Raw genomic sequence first — 18,117 nt, forward strand, 5'->3', positions numbered from 1 at the left:
AAGGAAGGAAGGAAGGAAGGAAGGAAGGAAGGAGGTAGGAAGGAAGGAAGGAAGGAAGGAAGGAAGGAAGGAAGGAAGGAAGGAAGGAAGAAGGAAGGAAGGAGGAAGAACTTGTTAATGTTATTTATTAACATTATTACTATATTCCAAGCACTGTGCTAAACATTTTACAAATATAATCTTGTTTGATTCTCACAACAACTCTAAGAGATGGGTGCTATTATTATCCCCATGTTATAGTTGAGGAAACTGGGGCAGACAGAGGGTAGTGACTTGTCCAGGGTCACACGTCTAATAAGTATCTGAGGTTGGATTTGAACTCAGGGCTTCCTGACTCCAGGCCCAGCTTCATCCTTTATCTACACTATATAGTTGTAGACATACCCTTACCTAAGCTGTGTTACTGAAAAGCTGCGTATAAATCATATATTTTAAATGGAGTAGGGAAAGTTGTTATTTAAAAGATTTTTTTATGAATCCTTAAAAAAAATAACACAACAAAGAATCTTTTGGTAAAGTCAATAATTGGTCCATAATATATACAATTTTTTTAACTTAAATTTTTGCACTTCGGAAATTTACTATAAAAAATTCTACAAATATAATTGTCTTTTATCAACCATTATTTATAAAGCCAATAATTGATCCATAATATATACTGTTTTGTAAGTTTAGATTTTTGCACTTTGGAAATTTTCTATAAGAAAATTCTACAAATATTATTGTCTTTATTTATTCCAGTTGCATTTTTTATTCTGTTTCAGGCCCTCCTGGTCCCCGAGGACCTAAAGGTGACAGGGGACCCCAAGGACCTCTTGGTCCTACTGGTAACAAAGGACAAAAAGGAGAAAAGGGGGAGCCAGGGCCACCAGGCCCGACAGGTGAAAGGGGTCCAGTTGGGCCAATCGGCCCTCCAGGGGACAAAGGCAGTAAGGGCTCCAAAGGGTCCCAAGGACCAAAAGGACAAAGAGGATCCCCTGGGAAGACGGGCCCACCAGGGCCAAGTGGAGACCCAGGCCCTCCAGGCCCCGCTGGCAAGGATGGTGCTCCTGGCCCACAGGGTCCCCCTGGCTTCCAAGGATTACAGGGCACCGTGGGAGAGCCTGGAGTTCCTGGTCCCCGAGGACTTCCTGGACTACCTGGTGTGCCGGGCATGCCGGGTCCAAAGGGCCCACCTGGCCCACCGGGTCCCTCAGGAGCAATGGCGCCACTTGCTCTGCAGAACGAACCAACGCCAGCACCAGAGCCCAATGGTGAGTCTGGGTGGCCCCAGAGTAAAGCCAGGAGGGCATCCATCTACAGGGCAGATAGAGCACAGCTTTGACTCACCTTCACAGAATGTTTACTGTGCTCTCTCCTGCTATATCCTGCCTTATTTAGCAGTGAAAGTATCATGCAGGGCAAGCGTGAGAACCCTGCTGCTTTAACAGCCCTAAGCACCATGTGGTGTCACTCAAACTCATATGTTTCATTCTTTCAATGTGATCGGGTGTTCTACTCCTTGTTTATTTAGCTGGGTCGGACTTTCAGAAAGCATGCCCTTCAGAAAACATTTCCTTCATTGAAACCTGAGGTTGGTCGCCACATGAATCTTCTTTTCATTTATTCTCTTCACCCCAGGGATGAAAGTGTTCTTCAATTCACCCCATTAATATTCACACTGAGCCCTCTCTTAGCCATCTATATGCAATTCCTTTTTCGAAAATATGTGGTAGTTCCTATACTAATATGTTTGTTATAGCTTTAATAGTTCATATATGTGTATGGTGTATATGTGTATATATACATATATATGTATATATACATTTACACATACATGTACCTATATATGTATGTGTATAGACGCACGTATATATTCACATTACATGTACATACATGCAAACAAGGACAGGCTGTTTGGAAGATCCTTTGGGTCCAGGAAGAACTAGGTTTGAAATCCCATCTCTAACAATGACTGGCTGTGTACCTCTGGGTCATTTAACTTTTTGGCACCCCAGGCAATTCTAAAATTGTTTATTAATTGCAGAACAGGTGCCAGTTTGCATTGGTAGAGGGAATTTCCTAATAATGAAATCACAGGTCTGCTTTGCCCTAAAAAAAATTGCTAGATTTTAGACTTAATTTTTCTCTTCAACCCAGAGGTAATTCTGACCAGCAAAATACTCTTTTTTGAGAAGACTCGGGTTTTCATTATTGCTACCTTGGTTTATTTTCTTTGTCCTAAGTCCTGGGTCCTCATAGCCAATTATTTATAGACACCATATGGATTCCAGACTATGGTACACATCTGTGCCTTCTTCAATTTTTTTTTTCTGTCCTTGAACAGACTAATCCAGATGCAGATCAAATGTAAAGACAGGGAAATAATAATCCCACAAATAGCTATTTCCTAAATTGTGTGGTCTTAACTACTGTGTGGAATCTTGCAACCTTAACAAAGGTTAAACTTTGTACTAAGCACATAGGTAAAGTTTTGCAATGTGCAGTTTTCATGAGTTCTGCACAACAAAATGCCTGACTGTCCCCTGGATATAGAAGCAACCAGGGGCCAACTGTAAGTCTCAAATATTCCTAATAAAAGACCTCATACTCATGCTGTTTTAACCAGTGCTTAAATGTTCATTTTCCTAGGATGTCCCCCTCACTGGAAGAACTACACAGACAAATGCTACTATTTTTCAACAGAAAAAGAAATTTTTCATGATGCCAAACTTTTCTGTGAAGACAAGTCTTCACATCTCATCTTCATAAACACAAGAGAAGAACAGGTATGTCTATGGCAATTTAAGGATATTTGGAGACTGGAAATCACATGATTGGGGAGAGGTGGATACAAAGATAATGAACATTCACAGTCAAGCATCCAGAAGGCAAACTCTCAGAATTGACCTGAGATAAGGTAAATAAAAGAGAAGAATTGATGTCATAGAAAGGTTTTCTTATCCCCTCCAGTCTAGAAGTGCTACTTAATTTTGTGAGAGAAGAGCTAATTATTAGACCCAAAAGTAGCCATGTTGATAGACTAGGGAGTTTTTCCTTTGGTACCAATTAATTAATGAAAAGGGAAGAAACAAAAGTGTCATGAGGGAATGGGAGAGCCAGTCAAGGGAATATAGTAATACGCAACAAGAATTTAAGCATCTAATATGTACAGAGCATCATACAAGGAGGGAGATATAAAAATCCTTAAGATTTAGTTCCTGACTTTATGGAGCTTACAGATTAGTAGGTGTGGGGAGGAAAAAACATGCACACAAATAATCATAATAGAGAATAAAAAAGAAAAGATATAAGGAAAGGATCGTTTACAACTATGGAAATGAAGAAGGACTTGGTGGAGAAAGTAACCTTTGAGCTGGATTCTAGAGAGTGGCTTGAAATTCACCAGGCAGAGATGAGAAAAAACGGTATACATTCCACACGTAGGAACTGGCATAAGTACAAAATAGTTGTAGGAAAATGTGAGATGTGTGCGTGTTCAGTCATTTTGCAGTTGTGTCTCTTTGTGATCCCAATGGGTTTTCTTGGCAGAGATACTGAAGTGGTTTGACATTTTCTTCTCTAGCTCATTTTGCAGAAGAGGAAACTGAGGCAAACAGGGTTAAGTGACTTGCCCAAGGTCACATAACTAGTAAATAAACTGAGGCTGGATTTGAACTCAGGAAGATGAACCTTCCTGACTTCAAGCTAGGCATTCTATCCACTGTGCCACCTAACTGTTCGAGATATGTACTGTGAATATCAAATACTACAGTTTGCCTGACTTAGGAGATGGTTGTGCATGTAGCAGAGGATGGGGCAGGAAGAGTGCAGTAGGCTGCATGGAGTATGGCACTTAGAATGTATCTGCTTGTCTCTACTAAGACCCTCCTGCAGTAGCTTCCTGGAACTCTTTCCACAATGGCTAACCAGGTTTGGAACACAGAAGAGAAGATGGCAGGAGGGTCAAGGGTTCCAGGGGTTTTCAGCAGGTCATCCTAAAATAATTTATCATCAAAGAAAAGCAACTATCACAGCCCCAAAAAGGATGTGGAAGAGCGTAAGAGAAAGATAAATTTTTGAAATATAATTAGAAATTGGGACAGCTAGGTGGTGCAGTGAATAGAGCACTGGCCCTGGAGTCAGAAGGACCTGAGTTCAAATCCAGCCTCAGACACTTAACACAAAAACTAGTCATGTGACCTTGGGCAAGTCACTTAACCCCAATTGCCCTCCAAAAAGCAAGGAAAAAAAAAGGGCAGCTTACTGACTCAAAACTCCCATAAGTCTCCCATAATTACTGTCTTAAGGAACAGTAATAATGCCCTACTGCCTGTTTTTCAGCAATGGATAAAAAAGCAGATGGTGGGGAGAGACAGCCTCTGGATTGGCCTTACAGACTCTGAACAGGAGAATGAGTGGAAGTGGCTGGATGGAACTACCCCGAAATACACGTGAGTATTGAAGTTTTCTGGAGCTTCATCCAATCGTGAAGCCCTCGTTAGATTGTAAGCTCCCTGAGGGCAGGACTCTCTTTTGACCCTTTTTACATCTCCAGCACCTAGCACAGCACCTGCACATAGTAGGCACTTAATAAAGTTACTGATGGATGGCGTGGTGGTTCAATAATTATGCAGTCTTTTCTTCCTCCTTCACCATTCTACTTAGAGAACTCCCCCCAAAGTTACAGACACTGGTTATTCTACATCAGGAAATTGCTATTGAGTCCGATGATGAGGAGGATGAGGATGACAGCGAGCACTTATATAATGTCTATGTGCCGGGCACTGGTGCTGTTTAATATCATCTCATTTCATCCTCACAACAACCTCATGAGGTACTATTATTGTTCCCATTTTACAGTGAAGGAAACTGAGGCAAACCTAGATTAAGTGACTTGCCCAAGGTCACATGGCAAATAAATGTCCGAGGACTCCAGGCCCAGCACTCTTATCTACCGAGTCAACCAGATACCTGGAGCATTTAGGGAGAAGGGATTGTTTGGTGAATTTTTTTTGCTGTTGTTTTAGCCAAAGGGAAAATTGAATATTAAATGGCAGGAGAATAGAATCACAGTGTGAAACTTTTTGCCAGGACCCTTTTTTCTAAATTTTGTCCTGGGTGAATGAATAATGAAAGCCAGGAGTTTCTTGGTCACAGTGAGATTTTCCTCAGCAGCAACTCTGTTGGCTATTTTGCAGAGCGCCTGTCAGTGGCACATTATCAAGACAACTAAGTCCAGTTTATCTTGACCTAGAATCTAATTACAAAATGAAAACATTATGTGCCCTTCTCACAAACTGGAATTTCAGTTGGGCAGCAAAATAATTGAATTTGTAGAAGATCAAGGATTTCTCATAAATCCAACTGAGATACCATCCCTATAAAAAAAAAAAAAGCATAGAACAGTGGAAGCAATTTAAATTTACTTCCTGGACCACATTTTATACACAGTATCATCTCCAAAGATTCAAGCCAATAGTTGCAGCTTCTTTCCCAACCCCAATAGAATTATCTATTAACAAGGGGAAAAATATATAGATTTGAATTTTATTTATTTTCCAAAATAAGACATGTAATAAAAATAACCCGTTGCTCAGTTGGGATGAATCAAAGCATTTATCTTCTCTCATTCCAAACAAGGGCCCCTTTTTCTCTTTAGAAGTAGCTAGGTGGGACAGGAGATAGGGCCTGGAGTCAGACTCATGTTCATGAGTTCAAATTCTGACTCAGACACTTACTAGCTATGTGACTGTGGAAAAGTCACTTAACTCTGTTTGCCTCGGTTTCTCCATCTGTAAAATGAGCTAGACAAAGAAAGGGCACACCACCCCAATATCTTTGCCAAGGGAAAAAACAACAACAAAATGGGGTCACAAAGAGTAAGACATGACTGAAAATGGCTGAACAACAATCTTCTCTGGACACAAGCATGCAGACTAGGTTCAGAACTAGTAGAGCTTGGCAGGTTTGTTTTCTCAAACTCTCTGGTTCTTTATGGACATACCCTGGAGCCCCAAGAAAATTTATTTATAGATTAAACTGGCTCATGTCCAGATTCTCACCAAAGAGGTGGAGGGATAGAAAGGTACTTAATGTACAATGTAAATCAGCTATAGGGAAGCTGTTTTCTTCCTCCACCCAAAAGAAATGCTTCATCCACACAAAAGAAATATGCAGACAAAATATTCAAATACACATCAGCAGTAACAACTTATAAATACTGTTATACTCCCCCCAAGAGGCTGATAATTAAAACATCAAGATATGAAGTAGGAACTGCTAAATTGGCACTTCATATTTCTCCTCGGTTCTACATGGCCCAAGTAATTCCCATATCTTCTGCCAAGACTGTCCAGGACAGTGGAAGCAAGTTAAATGGACTTTCCTGGACCACACATTCTCCTTGGTTCTACATTGTCGTTTTGTTGCTGGTCAGCCTCTCTGAAGCAGAAGCTCTTCTTACTGTCAGTCGGCTCCCACTGAAGAACCCATGATATCCAGGCCTCCTTTCAGATTCACAACATTGCCTCCAAGGCTGGAAGTGTCTGCATCAGAATCACTACTTAGTCAGCCTTGCTCAAGAAAAGAGCACAAAACAGAAGTAACGAACAACCAAAGATCAGGATCCCCTAAACCAAAGCATGTGCTGGGAGGAGGGAAGGATGTGAAGAATTATACTGTTTTACAGATGAGGAAATAGTCTCAGAGATCGCAAATTACTTGCCCAGTCACACAGTCAATAGATAGCAGGACCAGAGCTTAAATCCTGTTCTCCTGACTTCACGTCCAGGAATGTTTCCACTAAACCAGATAAAGAGGGAGTATAATTCAAGATCAGGCAGTAATGTGATATTAATTGGTCTTCACAGAGCATGTAGAATTTCAGAATTTAGGAAACATTTCCAAACCAGTAACATACACATACACAGGAAATACTTTGGGACTGATGTATTTATGTACCTAGGAAACAAAGGTGAGTGCCAGAAGCTTCCAAAATAATGCCCAGATATTGCAGTAAGGCCTTTAGCACATTGAGTGGCCATCGCCAGTCATCTTGACCTATGTCTTGCCACTGGACTCTGGTGACTCTGGAGGACAGAGTGAGGCTGATGACTTTGCACAGCCCTGCCTCACTTAAATCCAATTCATTTGCAAGTCAAGACATTCCATTCCTGATGTCATTGGTTGTCTTTGAGAACAAAGAACAAAACAACAACAATCTGTGAGCACATTAAATAGTTACCCTATGAGAGAGTCTTGGGAAGACATGAACAAATTCACATGAAATGAGAAGGTATGAATTGGTTGCAATCTACACTTTTGGAGGGAGCCCACACATTAAGGAGATCATGGATCCATCAGCTGCATCGTTGAATTACTGAATTAAATAGCCTGGCTGAGTCAAAGAGGAGGACGTTAAAACTTGAAATTATGAGGATACGGCTGTTACTGAATGCAGAATAAAACTTTTCTTCTTAGGCACATGATGCCTAAGCTATCTAAGGAGATAGTCACTGGATTCAGCAAGCAAAGCAAAGGTAAGAACATCAAATGCATCAGTCAATTAATAGATATTTACTAAATATTTTCTATGTGTCAGGTACTGTGCTAAGCCCTGAAGATGCAAAGTAAAGCAAAAAAAGAAAGGAAAACAATCCCTCAAGGAGTTGCTCGAACTCTAATGAGGAAGACAACATGCAAACAAGTCTGTACAAGCTAGCTATCTACGGGATAAATTGGAGATAATCAATAGAGGGAAAGCACTAGAATTAAGGGGAATATGTGAACGTACTTGAAAGTCACAGGCCATGCTTGAACTTGGGTTTTCCTGACTCTGAGGCTAATTTTCTATCTGCTACTTACCATACTGCCTCACAGATCCAGTCTCGGTAATGGTAAAAATCCCTTAAAGTTACTATAATAGAGAAATGAAGCAAGAGCTACAGAGGAAAATGGCAGGGGAGGGGAACGGCAGAAGTATAGCCCATTAAAGAAAAGAAGATTGGCTTTCTTTGCTTGATAGGATGCCAGGATAATTATTTTTTATTTGGATAAGTCTCCTCCACAATTGCAGCACTTTCCTCATGTCTATAGAGGCAAAAAAAGGCAAGACAAGGGAAAAGTTCTGGGTTGGACTATCCAAGAAATCCAATCTTAATCCTTTCCTCTAAGAAAAAGCCGATGCTGGCCCATATGGAATGGATTGAGCAGGAACAGATCTATGCAAGCCAGCTCTCCCAAGATGAAACTGGGCTCTCCTTCTCCAGGCTCCAGCAAGAATTATGTGCTTTAGTAGTGAAGCACCCTTGGTAGTACCTGGGACTCAGATAAGTATGAAATAGCAAGCTATCTGGTTTGGAATGCAATCCCCAAACCACAGACGCTTATTCGGAGACCCTCTGAGAGTTTGGGCTTTTGCATCAGAACCACAGGACTCAGATTCTGCTTCTCATTTTCCACAGAAAGGAATAAATGTAAATATAAGAATCTTGAGGTTCAGATTTTAAAATATAGTATGGCAAGAATAAAATATTCAGAGCTAATGCAAGGCCCCCGAAATGAAATACCGAGATGGACAATAACGGACTCTGCATAAACTGAAAGCAAAGGACTCCACACGTTGTTAAATTGCCTGATTACAGTTTCCTGTGGGAAAATAGAATGAAAAAATCATTCATGATATATCTTACCACATACTTCACTGAAAAAATAATGGAAGCAATCATCACATGTTCCCCTTCCTTCCCCATTCTGCACTTAGACAGTAAGTTCAGCACCCTCCGCCATTGCTCTAGTTCCTGTGGAAGAGGTGGTCCTTGTCATTACCAATATCATCCCATTTCATCATACCCTTTTCCTTTTTTTATTATACCCATTTCCTCCTGTTCCTTCCAGGGGTTTACCCCTTTTATTATATACATTCCACCTATCACATCCAGCCTGTGTTTATTTTCTCCTCTGCTACCTACAAATGCCCCCCCCCCAAGTTTCCCCATTCTTTAAAAAAAGAAATTCATTTGACCCTGCCATCCTCTCAACTATCAACCTGTGCCTATCCTCCCTTTCACAGCCAAAGTCCTAGAAAAAGTCATTTATACCCATTGACAACGTTCTCACCTCCCAGTCACTTCTCAATCCTTTTCATTGTGACTTCACTCCATCATTCAAATGACACTGCTCTGCCCAAGGTCTCAGATGATCTCTAGATCGCTGAAGTCAATGACCTTTTCTCAGTCTTAATCCTTCTTTACCTTTCTGCAGAGTTTGGTACTGTTGACCCCTCCCCCTGCCCCCTTCATCTGGATTCTTTTTTTTTTTTAATGACACTGCACTGTCATGATTGGAACAGTTAGGTGCAATAATGGCATCAGGAAGACTCATCTTCCTGAGTTCAAATCTGGCCTCAGACACTAACTTTGTGACCGTGGGCAAGTCACTTAAACCTGTTTGCCTCAGTTTCCTCATCTGTAAAATGAATTGGAGAAAGAAATGGCAAACCACTCTGGTATCTTTGCCAAGAAAATTCCAAATGAGGTCATGAAGTCAGACACAACTGAAAATGAATGAACAGCAACAAGACCTGTACGCTGAATATCTTGACCTTATTCTGATATTGAGTCCTACATGTCTTATTATATTCTTTCCTTTGCCTTCTCCAGCTTTATATCTTTTAGTCTCTCCTTGCACCATTTTGCTGTGTGCCATCAAGGTTCTGGTGAGAACCCTCTCTTCCACTTTAAAGACCTTTGTTTCTCTTCTTAACACTGAACACATTGCTCATTTATATGATCTCAGAAATGCCTTTCCAACTTGGTAGCAACAGCTAGAGCTTGTCATATGCTAGCATAGCCTTCTGGATCCCAGGGTCACTTGCATACGCAGATGATGGGTATGGGTTGGTCCACTCTAAAACAGCAATGTCACTGTTGTTTCCCTGGACCATCAGGCAAATGCTCCCATAGGGTGGGCCAGCATACCCAGTCCCATGCACCGCCCATATCTGAAATCACCACATCTTGATATATAAGATTTTTGTGATATACATTACATAATTGTAGTGTGCATCAGTATTATAACAGATGGAAATGGAATCTGTACATACTCTTTTCCTCTAATGTTCATCCTTCTCGTGTCTTTGAACTGACTATAAGAATTTTCTTTAAATGCCTTAGAGAGTGACTAATCTGTACACTGAAATTGTAGCCAGGATCCCATTGACCAGCAATAAGCTTGTCCAGACAAAGGAATAATACTCACACAGCAGAACACCAAGGATAAGAGCATGTTTGGAGGGGCATAAGCAATAACTCACTCCATTTTTACTCATCACAATTCAGCCAGAATGGCAATGGGCCAAACCACCAGGGAGAAATCCTCTTCAGTGCAGACTGCTTATACCAGGAAGGGATTCTCCAGCAAAGGCATTCTTCTTACTAGTAATACTTCCCAGTTATAAGGCCAGAGCTTCACCAGTGGGACTTTCTTGGCCATGAAATTTCAGTCAACTTTGTGGGCAATAAGAAAGCACATTGGTTTGGGAGTCTGGAAAGGACTAAGGCCAACATTTAGAACTTAAGCTCTGCCTCCCTCTAGATGAAAATGGAATCTTCTGGGAACTTTCAGAGTGACAAGCATAGCTCTGAGGATGCTGGAACATTTTTAGGAGATTTTCCTATTTGTGGGTAAGTTCATCAGTGTGGTAGAAACAGTTTCAAAGTCTTCTGGTATACTCAAAATAAGTTGTTAAAGCATAAATGCTTTGTACAAATAAATCCACTCAATTGTGAGCTCCTCGAGGGCAGAAACTACCTTTTGCTTTTCCTTGCATTCCTAGCCTGCAAGATAGTGAGGACTAAATAAATATTTATTGACTGACTGACAAATGTCTTGCTAGAATTTGATGCTGATTTATGCCTACCACTGCATGAGATTCAGGCACTTTCCCCATCTATGGCTTCAGCCTCTCATGCTGTGAGATAGCACTCATAAATATAATGTGTAAGCAAGGGAAACATTTAAATATGAAAAATGTAATACATATATGGAGGAGTCATGGTGTGCAGGCAGAAAAAAAAATAGGTGTTTGTGGGATAAAGAGAAGGATGTTTCCAGGCCTTCACATATGGTTCAAGTTATAATTTATTCTGGAATTCTTCACAAAAATACATAAGATCTTTATCTGATCTATCCCCATCTTTCTCTCCAGAATTGTACATGTGTGCTGGGTCATCATATTTTATTCTGATCCCATGCTATTATTGCTGACAAATTTTGTCCTGCAAACACCCCAATGTGTTGGTTCATAGTCTTTTAATAAAGGTTAATAATCTCTATGCCTTTCTCTATATTTTCAGCATTTAGCATAGTGCCTGGTACATAGTGGGCATTTAATAAATGCTTGCTGATGAAATATCCCTTTGTTGTCCTGACTTCAAGCTACATTTTGAAACTATCTCATTGTATAACCATTGAGGGTCCACCATCCGCCCAGTTATCCAGGCTTGAAACCAATGAGTCGTCAATCAGTTGCCAAGTCTTGTTGATTCTGCCTTCTAAATATCTCTTGGATAAACCCCTCCTTCTCTTCTCTGACGCGCCACCATCCTGGTATAGGCCCTCATTACCTGGGCTATTGCAACAGGCTGCTAATTGTTCTCTCTGTCTCAAGTCTCTCCCCACTCCAATTCATCCACTCACACTCAATTGTCAAATTGATCTTCCTGAAACACAGGTCTGACCATATCTCACACACACACACACACACACACACACACACACACACACACACACACACACACACACACACAGAATGGCTCCCTGTTACCTCCAGGATCAAATATACTATCCTCCATGTAGATTTTAAAGCTCTTCCTAACCTGCCTCCTCCCTACCTTTCTAGTGTTCTTACACCCTACTACCCTCCACATACTCTGCCTTTCAGTGACACTGACCTTCTTGCTGTAGCTCACACACAACACTCCAGTCTCCTGGGCATTTTCACTGGCTGTTCCCCATATCTGGATTGTTCACCCCACTAACTCCACCTCCTAGCTTCCCAGGCCTCCTTCAAGTCTCAGTTAACATCCCACCTCCTGCAAGAAACCTTTCCCTGTCCTCCTCAAGTGCCTTCCTTCTGACAATGTTGTTGTTCAGTCCTTTTTAGTCATATCCAACTCTTCGTGACCCTGTTTGAGATTTTCTTAACAGAGACACCAAAGTGGTTTGCCATTTCCTTCTGCAGCTCATTTTATAGATGAGGAAACTGAGGCAAACAAGTGATTTGCCCAGGGTCACACAGCTAGTAAGTGTCTGAGGTCAGATTTGAACTCAGGTCTTCCTGACTCCAGGCCCAGCACTCTATCCACTGTGCCACATGTACTAAGTGATTTTTCATTACTTTTATATGTAAGATTCACCCAGTTTATAAATTAACTAAGAAGTGTCTTGGTTGGGGGTAGAGGAGTAGAAGTAGTGATAATAACTCTTGCTTACATTTGTGAACTGCATAATGGCCTCTGACTCCCCAATCCAGCACACTGAACAAAATTAAAATATAAGCCCAACCTCACCTGCTTACAAAAATTAAGAGACTGTACTAGTAATATTATGAAGTTCAACGACCTATGTACCATTAACACCTGCTGAAAAGTCAGACAAGGTGATACAAATTTGATAAATACAGACAATAATATAAATTCAGCAAATACTCTACATTCCGATTCTCTATGCATTTTCCTTACCTTCCTCATCTACCTTTGGGATCATCCCACCTCAAAAGTAAGTATCTTTCTACTTTTGGGCTCACATAAGGTAGTTTGATACCTAGTTGACAGACAATGCATTTATTCAGAATTTCCTAAGTGCCAGGTAATACATTAAGTTCTGGGTCAGTCTGTGCCCTCAGAGAGCTTATATTCTAATAGCAGAAGACAGTACATAAAGGAGAGCGGAAAAGGGAGAGAAGGCAAGGCGAGAAGTGATATTGAAACCTATTTCCAGGCTAAGCAAGGTCAAAGCTCAGAGGTTAGCACACACCTTGTTATAATCTCCTTCAAATTATCTTTCCATTACTAAATAGACTTGATAATGGTCTTTTAGTCACTCTTTATAAAGAATATCCCAAAATACATACTTGAAAGAAATTCTACCTTGTGTGTTGTGTGTGTTTTTTAACTTACTCTCAACATCAGATGTCTTTTGTAAACATGATTTAGGGCTGCTAGTCTCACCCTGAGATGTTTCTGATGATATGGGGTGTCCTTGAGTTACCTCAGGACTGCATGTTACTAATGGGAAAATGACTCATCATTTCTGGAAAGCTGTGTGCATCCTTTTCCAGATGTTCTCTCAGACCCTCCACATCAGGCAGGCGTGGCCTGAAGCTGATCATGGCAACCTTTCAGGCAGTAACCACAAGCTTCTGTGTAGCAACCTGTTTCTTAGAGGGGGGAAAACCTACTTCTCAGGGCTGAGATTGGAAGTACATCTAATTTATTAAACGAAAACATAATCAAGAAATGCTAGCTCTGCCAAACAAAGATCCTAAGGGTTGTTTCAAATTACATAGTTAAGGTTAACAAGCCTTAAAATGAACCCACCCTAAAGAAGTTTACTTTTTGTTTCTTGTTTTTAATTTCTTGAAAAAACTTAAATATTCTAAACAGTAGTGAAATTAAATGTATCTTTCCCAGCTAGGGTAACCAACATAACAACTACCAAAGAAGTCATGGCCATTTGTTTATCATTAGAGGAATTTCTAGATGCATAAAATATTTCTTTGTATACTGGGGAAGCTAGGTGACATAGTAGATAAAGCCCTGGACCTGGAGTCAGAAGGTCTGAATTCAAATCCAACCTCAGACACTGATTAATTGTGTGACACTGGGCAAGTCACTTAACCTCTGTTTGACTCAGTTTCCTCATCTGGAAAATAGGGATAATAAAGGCTCCTACCTCCCAGGGTTGTTATGAGGATCAAATGATATAATAAGTATAAAGCACTTAGCAAATGCCTGGCAAATTATTATTATTATTACTCTTAACAATTCTGTTCTTATTTATATAAGTTCATATATTTCAAAACATATATAGATTCAAATGGATTTTCAAAAGGCTCTCTGCTCAGAAGAAATAAGAAAAAACAACATATGGAAATAAAGTCCTCTCAAATATACAAATACAAACCACATTCTCCTGTATTTCTCAAAGCCAATGGCATGAGGACTTAATTTAGAACCATAAGAAGAAGTTCAAATCCTAGCTCTAACACTCCCTCACTGTGTGATCTGAGCAAGTCAATTAAGCTCTCTAGGCTCCAGTTTCTTCATCTGTAAAATGAAGGTATAAGACTAGATGACCTCTAAAGTCCCTTCTCAAAAGCTATAACTTACATTAAAAATTTATCATTTGCCTCATCATGATAAACTACATAATTTATTAAAAGTTGGGGTGCTTTTTTCCCCACAGCTCTACAATGAAATAACATACTGAGTTGATTTCATTGGAGCAAGGTAAACAAAAACTCCAGGGAGTGCAGCATGGAAATCAGACTTGAGTCCTCCTGACCTTGACATCCCCATTGTATTGACTTGAGAGATTGCCTTCTCAGTAACTGCACATATGCTTCTCATTCCCAAAAAGAGCATGCACTGTTTTTTTAAATAATGTATCTTCATTTCAGGAAAAATACAGTGGTTTGATTTTTTTTTTAAGTTTTTACTTTTCTCCTCTTGATCAAAGACATCACACTGTGCAAATAATACTCAATTCTTGTTTTTGCAAAAGAAATTGGAAAACTGGACAGCCTGATAACTGGGGTCATGGCCATGGACCAGGAGAAGACTGTGCTGGGCTAATCTATGCTGGGCAGTGGAATGATTTCCAATGTGAAGACATTAACAACTTCATTTGTGAAAAAGACAGGGAGCCAGGTAAGCAACATGGGGTTCTTAAAAGGAATAATTGTAGAGTCTGGGTCACTACTAAAGGGTGTTTTATCTATATAACCTTTATCGTTTTTGACTAATTCAAAACACCAACATTCATTAAATTTTCCTATTATGGTTTTTTTCAAAAAAAAATTTGTTGGGAGAGAAATTAATATTTGTTTATTGAAAAAAAATTAAGCATTTAAAAAAAGACAAAAGCATCATACAATCCCCAAAGACCTACACTGTGCCTTTATGAGATTTTTTTTCACTTTGCTCTGTTCTTGAATATCTCACATCTCTAACCCAATTTCCTTACACGCTTGCTTCTTTTTACACTGGGGATTTTAATGCAGTTTCCCTCACCAGAGCTATAATTCATTTAAAAGAATGTGGTCTAAATCAGTTCAAATTTATGATTTTTTTGAATCAAGTTGAGCCAGTTTGATTGTCAGTGGTATAGCCTGTGGAGATGAGCATCTGGCCCTTGAATATGACTAGTTTTGGAGGGACATGGGGAGTGGTAAGGGTCAAAGGTTGTAATTGTTTCCCTTGCTAATTATTCATTTCTTTGAATTTATATGCACTGGGATGACTCTTAAGTGGGAAGAAGGGCAGGATACAAGAGGAAATCTAACCTATGTAAAAACAAAAGATATCAGTGAAAGTGTATTTTTAAAAAGAAATCATACACATTATTGTTCAAACCATGCATTTGAGACTCTTGAGCAGTAGAACAGATTGGGTAATCATTATTTTAATACAATATTAACTTGATTAAATATTAAAACTGGTTTTGTTCCTTTTAGCACCAACTTCTGCATTATAATAAGCTGTGAAATGACAGACATGGACTTAAATTCTGGACATCTCCCAAAAGCAAAGGATGTGCCTTTCTGACTAGATCATCTTCTCACCCCGTGGAAAAAGAAAGCACTGAAAACTGGTTCAACAAAAATTCCTACTGCAAATTTTTCTTCCCTTCTACCATTACAAAAGGACTTGGGACCTAGTTGATGGTCAGTGCACAGCTGGATGGAATCCCATAGCCTTTCTCAGCCAATAACCACCCGAGTATGTGAGTTCTAACTTCAGAAGCACAGGGAAACTCCATTCTGAATGAGTGCTTGTTATTCAACTATAGGAAAAGCTTAAACATCGACTGTGTAAACAGTGTGTTACATTTGCTAAAATCCCAAATGTAGGAAAATTATACAAATATACATATATATATATATAGTCCAAACTCTTAGTAATAATATGGAATATACTTTTAAGAGCTTTTAAAACTTTGTATTTTTGTACAAAATATTTGCTTTTTATATATTTTTCTTTTTTATGGTCATTTTACCAATATAGTCCATGAAGCCAAAGAAAACAATAATGGTACTAATAATAACTCATAGAGTTTCTTGTCAGATGCAGCTCTTCCCCGTGGTAAAGGATGTTTTTCAGTTGTTGTTTTTTTAAATTACACACACACACACACACACAAACATATATTTGTGTATGTGTATATATACATATATGTATGTATGTAAATGTATATATGCATAAACATATATGTATATGGATGTATCATTTCCCCAGGGAATTCACTAACTTGAAATACTTTGTAGACTTTGGCAATGAAAAGTTTATGATTCTGTAAAGGTCTAGACAGCCAATAATGGTTAAAGTTGGTCTGTGTTGGTCACAGGGTCTAACACTACACAGTGATCCTGCTCTATCACATTTAAAAGAAGTGGTTGTCGAAAGGTTCGTTGCTTTGTCTTTGTGGTGTTGACGGGAAGGTGTTCATTGGGAAATGTAGAAAGTTTCCATCTCTGGTTCTTTGAAGGGCTCCACTTAGGTTTCTAAGGACATGCTCCTGTCCCAGAAACCCCACAGCAGCAGGTGTTGCCTGCCAAAGAGATCCACGGGTTAGTTCAGTCAACAGCACTGTCTTTGGAAGGACAGAAATAGACTATGGGCTGCCTGAAATGTTTGCATTTTTTGAGTCAAGTTTCAGAAAAGTCGTTCCAAAGTACATAGGTTCTCAAATGTTAGAATAAATGAAAGGCCACTAAATCACAATCTTGAAAATGAACTTTTCCCAACCCCTCTCCCCTATGAGTCCTTCTCTAATCTCTCCCTTCATTCAGAAAATTTAAAGTAAAATATGTCTAAAACAGGCATTGGGCACTGCCCATGCTCAGGGGCTAGGTCTCCACCCAGCAGGTATCCTACCCACCCTTCCCCAAGGACTTGCCTATGCAGTGCTGCTATCTATCGTAAATAAAATTTTTAAAGAATAAAGAAATAGTTCAACTTTATCAATTGTGTGATTTGTCAATTCAACTACAGCTGACTTATGTCACCTGCACATCCTTTTAATTGTGCCTGGAATTGACTAGGGACAAAATGACCAGTCAATAATGTCTCTGTTGGAGGCCCGAAGATTTAGACTTCCAGCTACTCTGCTCCAAAGTTTACTCCCAAAGGAGCCAAGACTCTTATGACTCAAAGGCCTTCGTGGGCAAACCTCGACCCCCTTTCTTCCTGTTTTTCATCTGTCAATTGTGATTTGAGAAGTAACCTGAAAAAAAATCCAAGGAATTCCTAATGTATACATCAGAAAGGAAGGCCAGTGTTACTTGAACAGCTGAAAATATTCATGCCGCAGTCAGTATTTTTCTTCCAGCAAGAATGTTTCAATTTTCAGAAGGCAATTGGGAGACTTTTAATGATTTATTCAATAAAATCAGATGGTTTAAAACATTATGAGGCAATCAATGTATGTATGACTATATATTTGACTGTGTATAGACCAGATGTTTCTCCACACATTCAGAATTTAGGCCATTTTCAAGGGAGTAAGTTTAGCAAAAATGTGACATTATCAAATCAGAGAACATATGTCTAGCTCTTTGCAAACTTTAAAGCACTATATAAATGCTAACAATTATTATTATATGTAATGAGATCTTGAGACACCTGACTTGCTACCTGTTATGAGGGGATGGAAAATGGTTTCCCCAGCAGTGGCCTTCACTAAAAAGGAAAAAAAAACCCTTTCCTCTTTCCTTCCTCTGTGATCAATGTTCTTCATCCTTCCACATCCTTATATTAGTTTGAAGCTGAATTAGTTTGAGCTGAAGCAGGCAGCAAGCAGGAATAGCAAATGCCACAGGAAGAAGGTTTTTAAGGAAGTAGAAAACTGTATAGA

General features: G+C 39.6%; 1 protein-coding gene across 1 annotated transcript in view; it reads left to right on the forward strand.

The window, feature by feature from the left end:
- The window catches only part of COLEC12 (collectin subfamily member 12), a 237,482-nt gene extending 219,810 nt beyond the window's left edge, over positions 1-17,672 (forward strand). Inside the window, exons 6-10 of the mRNA XM_069099739.1 lie at positions 765-1,253; positions 2,632-2,768; positions 4,324-4,433; positions 14,767-14,912; positions 15,719-17,672. Of these exons, the coding sequence (XP_068955840.1) occupies positions 765-1,253; positions 2,632-2,768; positions 4,324-4,433; positions 14,767-14,912; positions 15,719-15,738 (902 nt within the window). The 3' untranslated portion in view covers positions 15,739-17,672. The remainder of the gene's footprint in view (positions 1-764; positions 1,254-2,631; positions 2,769-4,323; positions 4,434-14,766; positions 14,913-15,718) is intronic.
- The last annotated feature ends 445 nt before the right edge of the window (positions 17,673-18,117 follow it).

Source organism: Petaurus breviceps, unplaced genomic scaffold (genome assembly GCF_028583685.1).
Source record: "Petaurus breviceps papuanus isolate PSGF00001 unplaced genomic scaffold, PetGlider_PUasm1.0 38, whole genome shotgun sequence".
In the NCBI taxonomy this organism is placed as follows: Eukaryota; Metazoa; Chordata; class Mammalia; order Diprotodontia; family Petauridae; genus Petaurus; species Petaurus breviceps.